Below are 20,830 nucleotides of genomic sequence, written 5' to 3' on the forward strand. Positions count from 1 at the left end.
CCCTCAGGTTTACTCAGAGACCTGGGTCAAGGCCAGGCACTACCCAGCACAGAGGGGGCTGCACGCTGGGACTCCTGCGCAGCCCTTCGTCCACCCGCTCCATGGCCCTGCATGAGACAGAGGGCACAGAGCTGCCTGGAAGAGTCTTCTCTCTTACTGTCTTCATATGAACTTCAACAAAGCCTCGATCGTTTTACCACAGTCCAGATCCGAACGTTCTTGTCCTCTCTGGAGCATGGCAGAAATTGAAGTGCAACGGGATCAACCGCAGACACTTCTTCCCAGCCCCACACAAAGAGTAAAATGGCTGAGAAGCAGTGGAAGCCACAGAGGAAAAGGCTTATGAAAACCCCCAGACAAAAAAAGGCCTTCAGAACAATGCTGCTCAGGAAAAGACCAGAGAAGGCAAACTCCTGCATTCACTCACAGCTGCAGCAGCACGCAAAAAAGCCCTCTGATGAACCATAGTGAACACACTGCAAATGACAAACAGGTTTTCAAGATGTTGGGTAGCTCAAAATGATTTCAAGACAGTAAAGCCTCCGTGAATTATTTAGCGCATATTCAGCATCAAAAGCACTACTTTGTTTTTGCTGGTTTTGTTGCCAAATACTCCATTATTTCACAGCAACTCAAGAGAAAAAGAAAGTGATAAAATTACATCTCCAGGAATAATTTTAGTATAATTGGATGGTATATTTTTCCTGATTACAAACAGCAGGAGTTAGCTTCTCACACCCTCAAAGTGTCGTTGGATGGAAGTACTTCCATGGACTCCTGGATATTACCCACCTCTCCTGGCCAGGCATGCCAGTGCTGACTAATTTCCATGTGGCAACTATAGTGTTTCTGTTTTGTCTTCTGTGCAGTTGTACAGGGAGACTGACCCAGCTGAAAACTAATGCAGCAAGCCAGCTAGCAGTTGTATCATCACTTGGTGATGCAGCCACCAGGTTCACAGTGTAGCCAGACACAATTGGTCCAAAACCAGAAAAACAGATTGAGCAGGTAGAGGTAGATGGGGTCCTGCCTTGCCAGCTGCCAGCCTGAGACCACCTGGAGCCAGCTGCAGCCCCTGGGTCAGGGAGCACTGCTCTGAGCCCTGCTGTCATCCCAAAAGATAGAGCTGAACGTGATTAGGTGCAGCACACCAGCCCCATGCTGCTCAGTGCCATCACTGCACCCCTCCAGAGAGTGTAGCATTGCTCAGAGTTGGGTCTTGGCAGCTGGGCTCCCTTGTGAGACAGTTGGGGCATGCCTGGGGAGGGGAAGGCACCTTGTACACTGACCTCTAGTGCTGCATGCAAGGGGGAAAATGGAAGGAAAACAGGGAAAACAGAAGGATCAGCACAGGTCCGTGCCACACCAGGCAGGATCCTCAGCACCTGACGCCCGAGCAGCCTTGGCACTGCTGCAGAGCAGCCGCTCTGTTGGGACACAGCCCAGCAGGAGGATGCCAGCAAAGCACGGAGCAGGAAGGCTCATGTACAAAGAAGCATATTTCCTTGTTAAAAGCGGGACACCTGGCAACCTTGATGAAATCAGCCCTTGTTTCTGGCTCTGCCTTATCAACCCTGTTCTATTTTTGTCCAAGAGCCAGGTTTTCATACTACAGGCAGGATTTTCAGAGCTAGACTACACTGTGCTGTGGCTAGAAATAACCTTTCTTGCTCTCTGAGCCAGAACGACACAGATAGAAGTAAGATCTCTCACAGCCCACATCACAGGAGGGAAGGGGGAAGGGAGGTAAAAACACGCCTCGCCTCCAAAGTGAAAGACTTGGCAGGGCAGCAGAAACCTGCTGTGAAGTGCTGCTTTATGTCATTCAGATGAGGGCTGTTCACTTGGAAGAGGGTGGCCCAGGGTCCCTGGCAGCTCTTTCCTTCCTTCCTTCCTTCCCTCCCAACCTACTGTTCAGCACTGAACTCAAGTGCTGCAGACACGGCTACTGCCCCTCCTCGCTCCATCTCCCTTCTTCCAACACAGATTTCAGCTCAGAAATGCACCGATGCCTGTGTTTGATTAAAAGCAAGAAAAGGTCTATTAAAAAGAGGCATCTCGGGGTCTGAATCCTCTAAATGGGTCTTGCTCTTCCGCATCTCCACACTGAACTAAATGATGGTTCTAATTAAAAGCAAGCCCACGTTTTATTACAAGTGCAGGCATTCCCAAGAGCCTCCAAAGCTGAAGCGGGGCAGGCTGCCCGCCAGCCAGCTGCACTGCTTAGCTCAGCTTGCTTATATAAGCACCGCCTTTGTCACCTAAGGAAAAAATCACCTGGGCAGCCATAGGAAGAACCTCCCAGGGTCTCACTGTCAGCTCACCCCGTATAAATGTTAAAAGGAAACTGAGCTGCAGACAGCTTGGAAATTAACAAACAGAAAGAGGGTAGGTGGAAGCAGTGGGGCACAAAGCATGTTAGACACCCAGTAGTCTCCAGAACAATGTAACTAAAGGTCAACTGGTTTAGAAAAATACATTTTTGGAATAACTGAGGCACTTACAGCCTCACGCAGCAGCATTTCCAAGTGAGTGCAGCACAGCAGATACATTCGGGTCGCTCGGGAGTCTGACTAAAAGTGAAAACTTCTCCCAGCTTAACAGCTGCCCCTAAATTTCCTAGGATGCTTGAGCAAGTGTGCACACCTCCAGCAGCCCTGCTGGAGAACAGCCAGCCTCGCTCCCTATCGCACACACACCCTTCCTCCTCCCAGCATCCACCACCAGCAAGGTGTGCAAACACAAAACCAACCAACTTTAAATGACAGTGTCATCTTCACTTTTCAAATAACTGTAACACAGCCATGCCTTGCATTCCTGCAGGGTAAAAAGAAGTTCTTCACTGCCCAGTTGTTCTGAACAATGCTGGGTGGGTTGGTGCCAAGGCTGCAACATCTTTGCGGTGAGCACTTCTATCCCCAGGTTACACAGCTGCTCGTGCTGCTGGCTGCCCGTGAGGCCAGGTGTGCACTGACTGCACCCCCTGCTCTGCAAGAAGCCAGGAGGAGCAGGAGGAGACAGAGGGAGCTGGGGGGAGCAGTGGCTTCACGCTGTGGTCTTGGTGGGCAGCACCCCTGCACTGGGAGGCAGCCTGACAGAGACTTCACATTGCCTGAATGTCCCTCCCAGGACATGAAGGACATTCAGCCCTTTCCAGATTTGACCTGAAATTCCACAAAGCTAATAACCTCTGTGGGGAAACCACTCACCCCAATTACACAGCACCATGCACACACGGCACTCACAAACTACACCTGCAGCACATGGCACCCAACAGGCTCTGCACCCTGAGCCCCATGCAGCTGCTGCAAGCCTGTCCAGGACAGCAAACCCAAGGCAGCACGGGACAGAGGCCAGCACAGCAGAAATAGGATGATCAAACTGTTTACAGTTTTGAAGGGCAGGCTTTCTTCTGAGGCTACAAATAGGAGTAGGAAGAAGCATAGGTCAGAGACTGTGGTGGGACTGTGGCGTGACAGTAGATTGCTATTAAAAAGTGCAAGGACCAATAAAAACAGGCAATAAGGAAAGTGGTAAGTTTTACAGCTGGCTGCACAACAAACAGACTACTTCAGTTTTTCATTTAGACTAGCAAAAATACTCTTAATAATCCAGCATAGAATTCTCCAGCAGAGAATTCTACCAATATGAAGTTATTCCTTCAGTTTCTAGATAATTCTTGAACCTTCAGCTCAAACTCTCCATAACAGAGGTGACACGAGAGGGAAAGGCAAGCAGACCACGTTCTCTTTGGCATTCTATTCACGGTGTTTTGTGCCACCTTGCAGAGGCTGCCAGCAACCAGACAGACACAGCCTAAGGGTGGGCAGCTAGGTTCAGATCGAAGCAGGAACAAAATCACTCAATACAGCCACCCTGCAACAGTATTTAAGCTGCTTCCCCAGCCCGAGCCCAGACTCAGCACAAGTTACTGCACGTCAGTGGATCTGTCCTGCTCACACACAAGCTGCACGTGCCGCCAGCCAGCAGCAGCCCACATTCGATCAGCCCTCTTTCCCCAGGCACTCAGCAAACTCCAAGTAGGGCTCAGCACCACGCTCACCTCCTGGCCTGAATCAAAATGAAAGAAAACCAGGCTGTGCTGCAGCAGTCCGTGGGTGCACCACAAAAGGTGGGTGCTGTACGGCATCCTGTGGACAGACCCATGCTCCCATCCCAGCCCTCGCTGCCGTCAGCAACAAGAAGAGGCAACAGCACAGCAGCAGTGGCTGAAGCTTCCCCAGCACAACCAGCATCTTTCTTTCCCTGCTCCTCAGGGGAGACTGGAACCCGCTCATGTCAGAGGACAGCTCTGCCACTTGAGCAAAACCCAACTTTTGTAGCCACTGAGCGCAGCACAGACCGCAAAGCAAACTGCCGTGCCAAAGCTGGCTACCACAAAGAATGCATTAAAGAAACAATGAGCCATTCACCCATCGGACATGAAAAACAGAAACTGAAGCCACTGCAGAGCTCCTGGATTTCCCAACAGCAGTGCAGGAAGAAGTCACAAACTTTCCAGATGTGGATGAGTGGAATAGTGGATTCTGGCTCACAAAGCAGTCCAGAGGGCTCTTAGCTCTTTTCAAGATGATCTAGAATGTTTTTCTCAGTATATATATATATATTTTTTCTCTTTATCACCCAATCAGCTTTTTAAGGAAGAGACAAAATCCCTGACATCTCGAGGCAGCAGTGATCCTCAGTAAGCTATCAAACAGCAAAGCAGCTGGAGCTGTACCTAAAAGCACCAAGTCAAGCCTTAGAACCTCACTGGCTTAAGTGCTTTAGAAACAAAACAAAAGCTTATAATCCCAATGTAAAGTTAGCACTCATAGGCTTAAAACAAGTTACAAAAAAGGAAAGGAAGAACAAAGGGGGCTGCGGTAAAAGCACAAGCAATACAAAAACTAAGGCAGAACCTGACTTTATCACTGAGCTTGAAAGCTCAGGCTGATTTCTGAGGATCCTCTTCTACCATCGAGTCCCCAAAAGGGACAAAGGATGAAAAACAAGCAAAGCTTTCCTGCCAAAAATCCCAAAGGGCAGGAGGCAGAGCAGCCGGGCAGGCATTGTGCTGGGCCAGGCTCTGCCCACCTCATCCAGCTGAGCTGCTGCTCTGAGAGGCACTGCAGGAGCTCCCAGGCAGTGAGAGCACAGGGGTGAGACAGCAGCCTTGGTTCAGGGAAAGTTCACTAGGTTGTCTGGGTCGGGAGCTGATTAGAGGCAAGGAGAAAAAGCAAACAATAGAAACTTAGAGATTGGGAGGGGACAGAGAGGAGAAGGATGTTCTGTTCAACACAGAATGGAGAGATGGAGTGACTGCAACGAACCAGGTCATGGAAAGTGGAACAGAAAGAAAGAATCTGCCATAAACTAACAAACCCAGACAGGATGAAGGCCACAAAAACCCTCAAGATAAAACATACACAAATTACCACGTTTCTTTGGAAGGCCCACAGGAACACGTTTGTGTCAGAGTGGCACAGAAAAGACTGCAAGGAAAAACAGGCTGAACAAACACAGAGCAAATGTTTGGGAGTCCCAAAGGGCAGATGTGGTGATGGCACATGGAGGTGGCAGCTCAGGACCGCCGTCTGCACTCAGAGATGCTCGGGATGAAGATTTTAGTGCCATCTCCAAAAATGCACTTCCCTCAGTAGCTGTCTGGGGCGCAGGGTAAGGCCATCACACTCAGAGGAAAGCACTGCTGATGTTTATCAGCCCGAGCCTGGCTGCAGCAGCTGCAAACACCGCATCCTCAGCGCAGGGAGGTTTTACAAGCTTTGCTGGAAACACTCAGACACAGAGCTAATGAGCCCAGCACAAAAACCAATACAGAAGAGGCAAGTGACCTCTGAGGGGCTGGAGATGAAATGAATTAAAGCAATAAAGCAGATTTGCAGCTTCCAGTTGGTAACAATGGAACACGAGGGGGGTGGCGATCTGTGCCCTCTGTACCCCACTGTCCCCCCACGCAGCCCCGGGGGCTGCAACAGAACTCCTTCAAGTTAATTTATTTTTGGAATGAGCCAAAACGACAGGAATGCCGAGACTGAAAGTGCTGGATTGAGTTCAAAAGACATCGTTTCCACTGGGAAATTAATCTCTCACCATTTTGTATAATTAGACAAAGAAAATGAAAAACAATTTCAGAAAGAATTCCCAGAGGTAATACGTGAGGCGGAGGCGGGAGGAGAGGTGCTGTGTGTTGGGCAGGATGTGAGGCTGGGCGCTGGGGTTCGCCAGGAAAACACCTTGTTACATCTCCAGAGCAGCACTGGCAAATGAGCCCTGCTGCACTGAGCTGCTGCAAGGCATGGAGCATGGCCAAGGGGCTGCAATGGGGCTGTGATGGGGCAGGAGCTTCTGGAGCCCCCAGCCCACCTCCCACAGCTTACGTGGACACCACAAGCCATGGACAAACCCCGTGGGGTGGGATTCGGCTGTGGAGCTGCCTCACCACCCAGTACTGGTTGCTTCATTGCAAGCTGCTTCCACTCAACCAACCCAACCATTGCCACGGGTTGGCCCTGAGGAGGGTCCCAGCCCTGCCATGGTAGGGCCAGCACTGCACCACAGGTCCCTGGCACGGCCTCAGCCTGCAGGCAGCACAGGACCACATCCCTACAGACTGTGAGATGGTGGCCACGGTCACCATGGCAACACCAGGCCTGCAGGCACTGGAGGGCTCAGTAGGGCCAGAGGGGAAGGACCCCATTGCCTGGGGGAGCAAGCAACAAGAGGCTCTGCAGGTCTGCATCCACCCACACCTGGCTTATTGCACTTAAACACTGCCTGCTCCCAAAATTACTGCTTGTTTCAGGGGCAGCAACAGAGGAAGGACAACACAAGAGGGAAGCGGTTTTAGTTTTAGGCTGCACCAAGTTTTAGAGGAAAAACAGGGAAGTGATCACTGCCCCCACCCCGTGCAGCCTGCAGTGCCCTGCTCGAATGTCAGGGCAGCAGGAGCTGGCAGAGGACATCGGGGTCCCCCAGCACCCTCACACCACCAGGGCACAAGTGCAACGAGTGGGCTGGTCTCAGCTTGCCATCTAGTGGAGTGCAGCCGCACGGCATCCCCAGCACCTGCCCTGCTCCATTTTGTGCAGTCCCCTCGTCCATGGCACTGAGGGACACAAGGAGTGGGGAAGAGCCTGGTGTCACTGAGCCCATGACAGTGGGGCAAGGTGCATTGCCACCCAGCCACCAGCCTTGCTGGGGTGCCACCGCCACCACCAGGACACAGAGCGCCTGTAGGCTGCTGCAGAAAGGGAAATGGGTTCTTTGTGACCACAGCCGTGTGTCTGCTCACCCTGCATGGAGCATGACCACACAGCACCCTGTGATGCCTGGCAGCATCCAGCCCCATGAGACAAGGCTCCGGGTGCTCACGTGGGCACACAGCTCAGACATGCAGGCTTCACGAGCACCTTATCTCATTGGAATAATAAGCTACTGACATGGCATAAACTCCAAGTAATGACCTAAGTGTCTCTATTAAGAGCATTTTGTGGCTCTTGCCATCTAGTCTTTCATTAACCCAGAAGTATCCACTTCCGAACATTGCAGGTTCCCAGTGCTGACAAACAAACAGCATTGCAGCTCCAGCCAGGTCCAGTTCCTGGCTGGGAACATGAATGTGGTGTCCCAGCAGCCAGCAGAAAACCCAACACCACAGCTGTCACTTGACCTGTCCCCCACAGCCCAATGGCTTTACACAGCTTGGTGGCCCTGCAGCCCAGTGTCCTCACACAGAGCTGCCGAGGCTGCTGAACCTGGGTGTGGGGAGGATCCAAGGGGAGGCTTCAGGTCCCCAGTGAGGCAATGTTCTGCAACAGCATTCTAGAACAGAAGCAGAAACCTTATTCATTTCTGGGAGATGGAGCCCCATGGCACAAAGGTGAGGCCAGGTGAGGGCCAAGAGGAGCAGGGCCCTTCCAGAGCAATGGGTCCAACTGCTGGGTCACCCCAGAACAAAACCCACCAACCTCAGCAGTGCTGCCTTTCTACTCAGCTGCCTTTCTACTTCAGCCTCCCAAAGCCTGCCCAAAGTACAAGCCTTTGTACTTTCTTCCCACCTTTGCAAATCTGCAAAGAACTGAAGAGAAGAAAAGGGGAACAGAGAAGGAAAGGAGAAAGCAGTGCCGGTGTGCCCCCATTGCACTCCTCGCCTTCCTCATGAGAGCGGGAGGCCCAAGTGGGAACCAACTGTTCATCCCCAGTGATGCCCTCGGCTTTACAGTGCAAACAAAGCCAACTCCTTTCTGAAATGCTTGCTGTATTTTTATAGACTTGCACTGCTTCAAAGAACAAAAAAGAAAAGCAAAACAAAACAAATTGAGCAAAAGGCAGCGTGATGTGAGTGCCAGAACAGCGCTGCTCAGCTCTCATCCCAATCTTATTCCCTCTGACAGGGTCACGGGATGTTGCATTTCCATTTAACACTAACTTCTCCATCACAAATGAAGGCTGCAGACAACGTACCGACACAGCTCCATCAGGATGCGATTCGACACGTTTCATACCCTTAATCCTCTGCTAAGTTTGTTTGCCCGAAGAAATGTTTTTGAGACCCAGAAGCTTCCAAAACCACTACCCCCATTCCACCGGCACTGATGTGAGAATGATTTCTAAGATTACAGACCTGCTTGCAAGGTAACAGCAGGAACCGCTGACACCGTCATCTCTCTTGGCTGGCACGCCCGCTGCACTTGGCAAGCGAAGCCATAACCTTACTAAAATGCTTATCTTGTTCAGTTCTTTGACAGAAAGCAAACAGCCTAATTTGCGTCTCTCTTAATCCTACAGCCTAGCACAGCCACCGCTATGAGCCAGCACAGCTTTATTTCTGACTCAGTCCCCAGTCAGCTTCCAGAATCACCCCATCCTCCAGCACAGGCACTCACAGACTGCATCACCAGAGGGAAAACAACACAGAAAACACCCTGAGCACCTTAACAAACATGAACACAGTTGCTCTGTTACACAGTTAGCATTTTCTCCTACTTCCAGCCTCTGTAACATAGAAGAAAACCCAAAATCAGCACAGGGGTTTTACCCAAATTAATAGCAAGTGGTAAGAGTTAACAGACTGATGATAGCAATCTGGAGACGGCTTTGACTCTGAGATATATAATAAATCTTCGCAAGTTGCAACAAACGTCTTTAGCTAACGTAGCCCACGTTCTATGTTTAGATCTTCCTACAATGCGATCCAACATTTGGTTTTAGTTTTTTAATTACAATTAAGAAACAAACTCTGCTGCACTTTAATCTCTCCTTAGCTTAAATTTGCACACAGAATTACCATCCCCACCACGTCCATCTTTCCCACACTCAGTATTCAAACCAAAGGAAAATCAGACATTCTTTCCAGGAGGGTATTCTCTTTGTTATAAAATCACAGTCAAAGCAGAGAATAGATACTTCTAAGATTCCGCACATTAAACCCTTGTTTCTCCCTCAAGGAAATCTCTGCAGTGGAGGTAACATCCCACACCATTACGATGCAAGGCAAGAATTCAGAATCCAAACAAAACAGATCAAGAAATCCACTTGACAGATCGAAGAGGATAACTGAGGACAAGGAGCTACCCTGTCAACACAGAGAAAAATGCTTCTTGGACCCATTTCCATCCAGGCTTCGTTCCCATGGCTCCCACACCACACCTGGAAGACCAGGTTTAAGCGCCCATAGCACTTCAGCACCAGAAGGTATTGCATCAATGAGAAGCAACAATCCTTGACATGCTGGATGAGCCAGCTACCCAAAGCTGATGGGCATGATAGGGAAGAACAGAAATCCACAGGCGGCTGCATGAAGACCTGTGGGTTTTCTGAATGAGTTCATGTAATCAGAATCTGGAACAGGCTAATCCAGGCAGCCCTGCATCTGTTACTTCACAGAACCTTTCGCATGCGTAGCACTTCACAAACACTCAAAACCTTTGGCTACACCTCTGCAACCCTATCCTGCCACACTGGCTGACTACTGCGCCAAATCCTGATAACATCAGCAGGTCAAAATGCAGCTGGATGATTGTATTCCTGCAGCCCCAGTTGCAGGTGACTGGGTTTCACGTCCCATCACCTACATCTCTCAGTGCAGGTGAGGCAGAGGGAAGGAGGCGAGCAGGCTGAAAGAGAACAAGGTTTGATTCAAATCATGAGCAGGAACACACATTTCAGTGGCAAAGAAATAGAAAATATTATCCTGCATCTGGGTGTCACACAGTCCCAACACAGGAGTTCATTTTAGAAGGAACGAGACAGCCTGCATGCTGGAGCTGGTGAGGTTGGTGTACCTCACACAGGAGGGCCCTCCAACCACAGCTGCCCCACGATAGAGACACTCAGCTCAAGAGTCAAAGGTAGAGGAGCACACCAAGCAAGGCTGATGATAGAAAAAGAAAGCAGCAGTTGTCCTGGGTAGGCAAAGCATGCTCATTTCTGCCCTCTGTGCTTGCATCTCCCACAATTCCTCTTCTTGCAAATGATGTGTCTGCAGATGTAAATGTGCATTTCTGTCCCAGAAGTATACTGTGACTCAAGGGAGTGGCAGAAAGGTGTGATCACCATCAGCAGTAGGTCCAAGCTACACAGCACACACCTGTTGTGGGCTTCATTTGGCTTGGAGAAGGGGTTTATTCAGCAATGTGGGGACCTGAGAGCAGCCCTCACACCAGCAAGGCATCACAAAGGCAGAGCCAGGCTCAGAGCTGAGCATGGCAGGATGCTAGAACTGAAGATGTTCAAACTGGGCACAGGAGAAACTCTCCTACTGAGGGTGGCCAAGCAGCAGAGCTGAAGACCTGAAGGGCAGTAAGTGCCTCCTCAGGTGATTTCAGTAATCTGCTTGGAGCGGAAGGCTGGACCATAAATCTCCCAAAGTCCCATCACACCTGAACTGCCAAGTGAATCCCCAATTCCAGGCTGCAGCCCAGTTGTAATCCTGAATGAAATGCTTCATCTGAGATACAGCACAGCACCTCAGACACACAGCCATCCAGGTGTATGAATCACTGCAGGTGTTTCAAAAGCAAGCTGCTTGACTACACCCAGCACGTGCCTTCCAGCACTCACTGCTCAGCCCCTTGTGTATCCACGTGGCCTTAATGAATGCTCCTTCTGACAAACAAGGGCCTTTCCACAGATTGCAAGGACAAGACTCTGCTCATACCAGCACCAGCCTGAGGCCACAAGGCTGTGCTGGACCAGGACACCCTGATCCCCACGTAGACCCAACTCCAGCTGCCAGATCCCAGCTCCAGCCCAGAAGCAGACATCTACTCTGAAAACACACACGGATGGTCCTGCAGGGCTCCAGCTGCCTGCTAAGTTTATTTTCACATCCTGCACACTCCAAACCATGCTAAGGCCCTTATTGTGCTGCACCTGGCACCCACGGGCTGCTCTGCACTGCCACTGCTGGATGGGACCATTGACACAGAGCCCACTGCAGCGCTCATCCAGGGCAGCCCAATCAGAACAGAGCAAAGCTCAGGAAACTCAGCATTAAAGTCTCCATACATGATCAAAATAAAAACTCAGCTTTCTGAAAAGCCTCCACAATCCCTCCCCGCAGCAAGGCAGCCCGTGCAGCTTTGGCACGGCAGAAGCGAGCACTGCAACAAGGAGAACACCACTGAGTACTGGGAACAGGCTGCACTCCTCCACTCACACAAGATCTGCAGCTCTCCGTAAGACCCAGAAACAGTTGCCAGACAAGTTGCAGGACTCCGAAATCTACAGCGTATTTTTTTTTTCCTATTGCTCTTTTTGCCATGTTTTCCTTTCAGCACAGCACAGCAGCGTGTTTGTGCTGGCCAAGCCTACCCTCCTCCCTTCCACCACTCCTTCGAGCAATTCAAGCACAGGAGATACAGTATTACTCAAATATTTAACCAAAGGATTAAACTATTCTCTTGGCAGGGGTGTGCTCTGCCCACGATGCAGCTCCCGCACTGGCTGGCAGGCGCTGCATGGCTGTCTGCTTTGTGGCCAGGGAGCTGCCCCAGGCTACAAAGAGCTCTCCATGTTCTTCTCCAATGCTTTTGCACCCATGTTTCTGCTCACCGGCTCCCGGCCATCCATTGCTTCCATCCAAAGCCTTCGGTCCTCCTCTGAAAGTGCCTGCATGGTGATCACGCCAGGCCTGCAGAGAGAAAGGGGATACCATAAATAAACCGCAGGTTAGAAAACAAGGAGGACGCAGATTAAGTTCTTGTGAAAGACAGAGAAAGACAGACGACGACCTTCCTCTTCACCAAGCCCCAGCAAGATGTGGCTGATACCAGCCTAACCACTCTGGGAAGTCCCTGCAGGTCCCAGCCAGGACCAAAAAGGAGCAGAAGGCATCTCCAATAATCAGCACACATTTGCAGTGGTTTTGCAGTATGACAGGCACTCTGTGACGCTGCACCCCAGACAGTTCACCTGCCTTTGGGCTAAGTGCAGCCACGTAATGGACAAGGAAGGCAGCTGAGCAGGCAGGATGTCCCTGTGTCCCTGCACCCCATGTCCCACCACCTCAAGGACCAGCTCACGGAGGGACTTTCTGCCGCATCAGGAATTCCAACACTTTTGTCCCAAAACGCTCACATCAGTGTGACCGTGCCGTGTCCCTGTCCCCTGCCCTTACCCACACAACAGCCCCCAAGCTACACGCTAAAACCAACTCCATGATTGCTTATTTATTTTAATGAGAAGGGGAAAGAACAGGCCTAAATGCCGGCATGCAAAGCAGGGGGGGGGGTCTGGGAACAAAACCAGCCTGGCGCTCGCCTCAGGGCCAGCACCACCTCCGCCACTTCCAAGCAACCTTGCTCTGCCCTTCCCGCTCCGGGAGCTAATGCTCAATTATCTCGCTGTGTCACCAAGGTCGTGACAGGCAGCACAGCAAAGCACTCCCCAGCTCCTGGTGCAGCACGCCGTGGAGCACAGGCTGCCCCTCGGACTCAAGGACCGGCAGGGGCTCAGTGACACAGCTGAGGTGGCAAACCCAATGAGTTTTCTGTTCTGTTCCGTCAGCCTGGTCTCTCTGTTTCATTCCAGGCTATTTTCAGATGCATTAGCACAGTGCAGCTGCTATTTCTGCAGGAGGAGAGCGGGCAGAAGCCCTGGCAACAGGGAAGGCGCAGGCATGGATCCAGCATGAGCAGGAGCTGCTGTCAGAACTGTCTGCAGCAATGCCTGGGGGCTTTAGGGTTCATTCTCAAAAAGTATTGCAGCAGAGAGCGCGTAATGCTGCAGCTCCCAACCCAGCAGAACACAGCTGCCCCAGCCCTGTAGCAGGAAACACACAGGGCTGAGGCAGAGAGCCACAGGATTTGCCTGCTTTAGGACCACTAAAACCCCACGCGGCCTCAGAAGAGGCTCACTGCTAACTCGTGCTTTCCGAAAGCAATCCAGCGGGGGAGAGAGAGCTGCAGCACCACTGCGCAAAAGCTGTTCGGTTCTTGGTAGGAGCTGATCCTCTGTCAGAGATGACAGTGTGAACAGGGATGCTCAGTTCCTATTGCTCTGTGGTACCTACAGGCAGGGAACAAAGCAACAGCCCCCTGCCAGCCAACCCCAGGGTTCACTGGTGGCACGCGCAAGGCAGCTCAGCACAGGTTCGCAGCAGCGTGTTCAGGCTTGCGACAAACCCAGGTCCAAGTAAATCAGATATAATGTATTTGATCTCCACTAATCCCATTGGTGAGTCAGTCAATACTCACCAGCTTAGTGGTTTGGAAGTTTACTCGTTTCGAAGGGAAGAGGAAACCACTTAACCATCACCCCATTTGAGAGAGAAAACGCTCAACATCCAGCACTGAATGCTGTCAGCGCAGGGAACAAAGCTCAGTGCTGAGCAGAAAACGTCGTCTGGGGGAGAGAGGGGCAGCAGGAGAGGGGCAGAGGGGCTGGTGATGGGCTGGGGGCAGCTCCCTCCCACTGGGCTGGTGGGGGAGCTTCAGCAGCCCAGGGAGGGCAAAGGAAATACAGAGATCTCTGTCTCCAGTGAGACATTAACACAAACACACTGAAACTGTTCACTCGAGTAAACCTGACACTGGCCCTTAAGAGAACTGACAAGGGCCCTGAAAGACAAAGCGGGTATCTCCCGTGCCAGGTTCCCCTGCGCACAGGACAGAAGTGATAATGTGAAAATGTTTGTTCTGCCTTTCAGCGATAACAACTCTTTGGGCTTCACTTCAAAGCAAGACTTACCAGCGTGCAGGGAGGGGCTGCAAACCAGAATTAAAAATCCATTTACATTGCAAACAGCTCTGCGTTTCCTCCCACAGTGCTCATTTGCCAGAGCATCCATTGCACCACTTTCCCGAGCACAACCGTCTTCCTGGCTGTGATGCATTCTAAATGCACCCCACACATTATGCCTCATCCATTATTTATTTGGACCATGCCCACGGGGTGCCACGCACTCAGGTGGGAATGGCTGGGCCAGATCCCACCCACCCCAGCAGCACAAAGCTGTCCTCAGCCCCACATCTACAGCCAGCCCCACGGTCAGGGCTTTCCCCAAAGACCAACCGCTGCCAGAAGTGTGCATGCCAGATTGTGGGTATCTCAGCTATCCAGTGTAGAGCCTGAGGCAGGGAAGGGCCTCCTCTGGCTTCCTCTCCTAGAAGATAAACACAACATGCCCATCTCTGTTCCCTCACCTAACACACAAACATCTGTGGCCCTGATGTGCCACACACAGCAGAGGACCCCCCTGTGCCCAGCGGCACTGCTCACCCCAGCAGCAAGAGAGAAAACATCAGCACTGACTTCTGTGGCCCAAAGATAACAAACCTGCCACCCCAGTGCTTGGGGCCGCAGCAGGCATCAGCACCAAAAGCATTTTGCTTTGCAGTGGGGAAATGCTGCAATCGGAAGGAAAGTTTCTGGACTGAAAAGAGGCAGGAACACAAGCCCAGAGTAGAACATGGCAAACACTTTGCAAGAAAGTAAATTTTCGATATGCTACAATCTAAAAACTACTTTTTTCCCCGTATGAGACCACACAGGAAATTTGAATTTTCTCAATATCTCCGCTTTTGTGAAAAACAGCCTGGCTTTACAGAGCTATGACTAAGCGTGCAGAGAAAATGAGAAAGTCCCCTAGCTGCTTCTCCTTCCAGAAAAACAAACAAATAATGAAAGCAACAGAAATAGATAAGAACTCTCAACTCCTGCAACAGCTTATCACATCGAGACAATCTAAACTGACGAACGAGAAAGCCGAAGGATGGATTAATAACAGGGCTGGAGGGCCAGGAAGCTTCCAGCCCCGCTATGAGTGGAGAAGCATGGGGTGATATGGAAGGGAATGAGGAAGGCAGGGAATATGGGGACCCCCAGTTCAGGTCCCATTGCTCATTACAAGGCAAACTGTCCCCTTTGATGCTGGCTGCAGTTGCAGAGGGCAGCTCGCCATGCAGGCTGGGCTGTGCAGCTCCAGGAGCTCCCTGCAAACTACTTTGTCTGAAAGGCCACTGGAAATGTGACACCAGTCAGGGAACGCACACGGTCGCATGGCACCGAAAGCAGCCGGTGAGTGAAGGGCACACAGCCCACAACCAACCCGCAATGCCAGCTCCGGGGCACAGCGGGACCAGCAGAGTTCCTGCCCCCATCAGTCACTAAGAGCCCAAAGTCCCACACACTGAATACCTCCTATTCCCATAAGTGCCAATTGGTATTAGGGGCACTTAGCTTCTGGCCCAGAGAAACCACCTAGACTGCCCTAAATTTCAAAGCCTTTGTCATCAGCCAGACGAGGAGGCTTATTTGGTAAGACATTGGCTGTCATCCCTGCTTACCTTGTTTATAAAACTGCCTTAATGCACAAAGGCTCCAAATTAGCTTAATTTGAAAAGGGCATTACCAGCAAACCACACTATCCCTTGCAAGAGGGAATATTTCAGACAGATGCTGGAATCCCATTCTGGGGCCTGTTGTGGTATAACAGTATTTAGTGCCTCTGAACTAAGAGCTACAATGCTCCTAACTGCCCCAGCACTACTGGCAAAGGCAGGGTTGGGGAGCTCTTAGTCTCTCCCACAGATACCTCTATCACAGGTTTTCAGCCTTCAATAGTGGAAACTTTGGACTCCCTGTCAGACAATAGGAAAAGGAAGCAATGCTGTAACAACAGGCCAGTCTCAAGTCGTTCAGTTCAGGGGCGTCAAATCACCTTTGGAGGAGAAAATAACCACATCCTCCCCAACACACAACAGCTTCTCTGGGCATTAATTAAAGCAGCCCGAGTCCCCAGCCTTGCTGCATGCTCACCCCCAGCATACCAGGAGCCCAGGTCTGTGCTGCTGTGTTGAAGGAAACGCAGCCAAGGCTGCCACCTCCAGGCTGCAGGGCTCTGCTGAGCCACAGCTTGCTCACCCTCAGAGCCCTTGAAGCACCTCCCCAAACTGGGATCAACCGAGTTTGAAAAGCTACTAAAAAGTCATGGCAGTGGGAGATAAAAATACTTCATTGAAGTGTGAAATGCGGTCGGGCGCTTACAGGCGTGCATGGCTGTGTGTGCTGGATTTGGCACACTGGCCTCAGCCCCACAGGCAGGTGCAGCACAGCCCCCAGCAGCACACAGCAGTGTCACCCTGACCCACAGCACAGCTCACTCAGCCACAACAAAGCAACTATAAGCCGCTCTGAGCCCAGCCGGCTTAGCATCAATTAAACACACCCTATGGAGAGACTGGGCTGGGCACGGACTCACATTGTCCCCATGGTGTGTAAGTTGCATACAAAACAGAATGAGGGAAAACTGCTCACAGTCAAAACACAGCACATATGTGACACAGAGGAGCATCCTGGGGATCTGCTTGCCTTAATCACATCCAGACTTCCTGCATGGGGCTGAAGAACAAGACAGCAAGTTTCTAACTTGACAATAAAAAAAACAACAACAAAAAAACACAAAACAAAAGGCCCAAATACCAAAACCCAACCAGCCCACGGCGACAGTCCACAGCACAAACCATGCTGCAAAGCGGGCACGGATGGTGCTGCAGCAGCCTTAGTGAGAGCCATGCCATCACTGGGCTCTGCAGGCCTGTGTGAGGAGCGGGGCTGCAGCCTTGCCCATCTCCAGGTCCTGGTGCCATAATGACCCCCCCCCACCAGCACAAACGATGTGCTCAGTGCCCCACAGCACCCATCTGTCCCAAGCAGCACCCATGTCTGACAGCTTGGCAGGGCAGCACCCACATGCTGCTGAGCCCCCGCAGTCCTGGGCTGGCACGAAAACCATTCCTCGACACGCTGCTTCCCATGGGAGGCCAACAGGGAGTGCCAGCCAGGAGTGGGGGATCTCCAGCAAAGCCCACAGCCACACCTCAGTCCTGGAGGCACAGCTTCAGAGTGGGGCAGAGATAGGGTGGGCACTGCAGCAAAAAGTTCTGCCTCCTCTTCCTCTCAGCTCACCCTTTCAGGAGGTGCTGGTACTGAGGAGAACTCGTGACAAATTCTGATACCAAAAACACGCAGAGCTGCCTGTCTGCTGGGGAAAAAAGCAGCCCGTCAGTTCATGCTTTCTGCTCTCACAGCCCTCTCAGGCAGGGAATCGGGAACGTGGATGTGAAATGAGCAATTTCTCAGGTTTCCCCGCCTTGCTGCTCCCCTGCCATTATTTACATTTAGCAGGCATATTTCTGGAGCAGCTCTTGATCCCGTGCCCAGCAGGCTGCAAACATCAAGGGGAGGTTCGGCTGGCTCTGAACGCACTACAGAAGAAAGCTATTGTGGCGGCTGGCTTCTCCTCCTCCCGGGTTTATTTTGATTTTCACATTTAAAAAAAAACAAAAAAAAACCCACACAGAACACTTCCCTCAGGGCACAGCAGGAAAATGCCATCGTCAGCAGAAATCCTGCAGCTTTCTGGAGGAAAGCAGAGCCACGGAGAGCGAGCGGCAGCCACAGGGCCGTCCCAACCCCATCCCCTCCTCAATGCCCCCACCACGAAGGGCTGGGCAGGGACGGATGAATCAGATGGATGCCCCGGGAACACAGCCAGCACCAGCAGCACCTTGGGTTTTGCTGAGCTTGAGTTTTATAGAGGAGACCTCCTTGTAAATACACCACAGCCAGCAAAGGGCTTTTTGTAAAGCATGTAAACTTCCTGCAGTGAGGAAGACACGAGGCAGTGACCAGCAAAGGCTGCTCAGAATAGCAGCTCAGCCAGGTTTCCGAGTTCAACACAGTGACAGGCTCTCACTGCTAGGTGCTACAGATTGAATCCACACGTACGTCTAGTTCAGCTGCTCAGAGGAAAATCAGGCCAGGAAACATTTTATAACTTCAGGAAAAAAGGCATGAATTCTGAGTGCCCAGAGCTGCAAACTGGATTTCCACCATTGACATCTACAGCAGTGCAGCACTAGGCTGTCCACAGCACAAGAGCTGAAGCACATAATCCATGCAGGAAAGAGGAATCCCATCCCTGCCAAAACACATGCAAGTAACTTTGCCGTGCTTGTGACCATTTACTTTACATGCCCAGAGTCTGCAAAAATGCTACAACACCATTAAGTTCTGAGAGACTAAAGTAAACTCGGCACCTTGTAAAATGAAGCACTGACTCAACATCCTGCAAGCACCTGGCTAGGAACAGCAAGGGAAGCATGTTCCCATGGACTAACACTTCCCAGCCACAGACGGTGTGACCGGAGCAGAAGGCAAACACCAAATCCACCCGAGCAGCAGCCAGAGAAGCTGCCTGCCTCAGCGCTCACCGATCCACGGCTTCCACATCAAAGCAGAACCTCTTCTCAATGGAATCGGTTTTCCGCCGTGTGCAAGATTTCAGAGTAACAGCTTCATCTTCTCCCTGAGAAGAGACAAAAATCACAGATAAGGCGGAGAACGATCCATCCACACGTGCCTACCCTCAGGCCCCAACCACGCTGTTTGACAACATCAGCCACTCGTCACCTGCTAGAAAGCCATTATCAAATATCCAGAGGTCAGGCCAAAACAAGAAACCATCCTTTCTGAATGCAGACAATTACATTCGCACACTGAGTATCATACAGCCCATGTTTCAAGCAGGCAGGAAGTGCTGGACCACAATTTTTGGGCAAAGCTTTATTTTCCATTGCTGAACAATGCATCATAACCTTGGCTGTCAGTTTTCACTCCGGCACTGGCTGCGTATTTGGCAGCATTCTCCACACAACAACTCTTAACAGGAGTAAATATGCCCTAAAATGTTTATTATTTGACAAAGCAATGACAAAAGCATTCCCCCATCCAGGCATCTGCATCCAAGCTGTACTGGATTTCCCCGTGACAAGCAGAGGTCAGGCAGGATCCGTGCGCACTGCTGTCCTCTGCTGGAGGAAAGCCCTGCCCAGGCTGCCGGCACACACAATTCTCCTGCAGTCTTTAAAATCCCCCAATGACTCAACAGAAGACAAATTCTGAGCGAGTTCCTGGAGGCGGCCACTTTTCTGTGCGCTCTGTGCTGTTCCAGCTGACACCTTGGCTGACCACCCTGTTCCCTGACATCATCATTTTCCAGGAAACCTATTTAGGGCCACAGCAGGAACCCAGGAAGACAGATCTGAATGGTCTCTGCAGGGCTGCTCCTGGGGGGCTACCTGCACCCCTGTATCTCACCAGCCTGGCTCAACACTCCCCTCCGTATTCAGGCACTGCTCTGCTTTGGATGCCAGCTGCTCGAGAGAGCTCGAGAGACCAAGATCAGGCAGAGCCTCTTTATGTTGCACCAACAGTGCACGAGTTGGCATTAACAGACTGCAGGGTGCCCAGTACACTGACAAGATGCTCAGCACACAGCACATCCCACATGGTCAGGACAACCTGAGCAGAACCAGCATGCAGCTGCACCAGCTTCAATCTGTAAAGCTTTCTCCTTTCACAAACAGAAATAAAGGACAGATCTAAAACAATAGGAAAAAGGCCAGTCTTTAACTCCTGCAAACTTGTCCTTACAAATAGCTGTGCGCAGACACCAGAATAGAGAGCTGGAGCACAAAACAGAGCTGAGCCTGAGGGGCTCCAGCCATTCGGGAAACCAGCACTGCTGCCAGGGCAGCTGACAGCTTCCAAACATCTGCTGAAGTTGTTTTTTTGAGCAAGGCGCAGAGTTCATTCCCCACGTGGCACTCGCTCAGCCTGGGCTGAAGGTGAGCCACCTGCTGGTGTCGGTGTCACACTGCTGAGGTTGGCTCAACCTGAGCAGCCTGTGGCTCTGCTCACAGCCCTCCAGCCCTGCAGTGACACTCACCCCTTTCCCTCCAGATTTCTGGTCAAACGGCACCATCGTTATCCGCTTGGACTCCCGCTGGTACGTGCAGTAATGCTTCACCCAGGAGGTCCCAAAGTGACCTGCAAAGAGAATGCAGGTTTTATGCCAAGAGCCAGTAGAGTTTCAGTGCACACCCGTTATTAAGCTGTAAGTGTAACCATCATTTAACACCGCACACTTCTCTACCCACGATTCCTATTGTCCTTCACAGGTGGCATAAGCACTGATACCCCTTTCCATTCAGGGGAAAGAGGAAGCAGACTCCTGCCAAGCCCAGCCGCAGGGTCAGTGCCCTCCCACACTCTGCATTCTGACAAGTTTGGCTTCGTGTCCCACATCCCCACAAACAGTGTCCCCCAGCACCCACGTCCTGCATTGCCCTGAGCACATACGTTTCTCCTGGACATAGAGATATCCCTCCATGGTATAAGGACTGATGTTTTTGTGCTCATGAGGATTCTCTTTCATCTTCTTCATCAGCGATTCAACCTCTGACCTCGTTCCTTCAAAGCGATTCCTCGTCTGCAAATTGAAACAGGAACACACCCTGTA

The 20,830-nt window shown here is 51.3% G+C and overlaps 1 protein-coding gene across 2 annotated transcripts in view; it reads right to left on the reverse strand.

The window, feature by feature from the left end:
* Positions 1 to 20,830, reverse strand: part of ARHGAP26 (Rho GTPase activating protein 26) — a 99,685-nt gene that overhangs the window by 56,830 nt on the left and 22,025 nt on the right. For both annotated transcript variants that reach the window (XM_072348210.1, XM_072348209.1), the window contains exons 8-11: positions 20,671 to 20,800; positions 20,258 to 20,358; positions 18,741 to 18,835; positions 12,079 to 12,157 (exon numbers count right to left, since the gene is read on the reverse strand). In XM_072348210.1, the coding sequence (XP_072204311.1) occupies positions 12,079 to 12,157; positions 18,741 to 18,835; positions 20,258 to 20,358; positions 20,671 to 20,800 (405 nt within the window). The remainder of the gene's footprint in view (positions 1 to 12,078; positions 12,158 to 18,740; positions 18,836 to 20,257; positions 20,359 to 20,670; positions 20,801 to 20,830) is intronic.

The sequence above is a fragment of the Excalfactoria chinensis genome, chromosome 13 (genome assembly GCF_039878825.1).
Source record: "Excalfactoria chinensis isolate bCotChi1 chromosome 13, bCotChi1.hap2, whole genome shotgun sequence".
NCBI lineage: Eukaryota > Metazoa > Chordata > Aves > Galliformes > Phasianidae > Excalfactoria > Excalfactoria chinensis.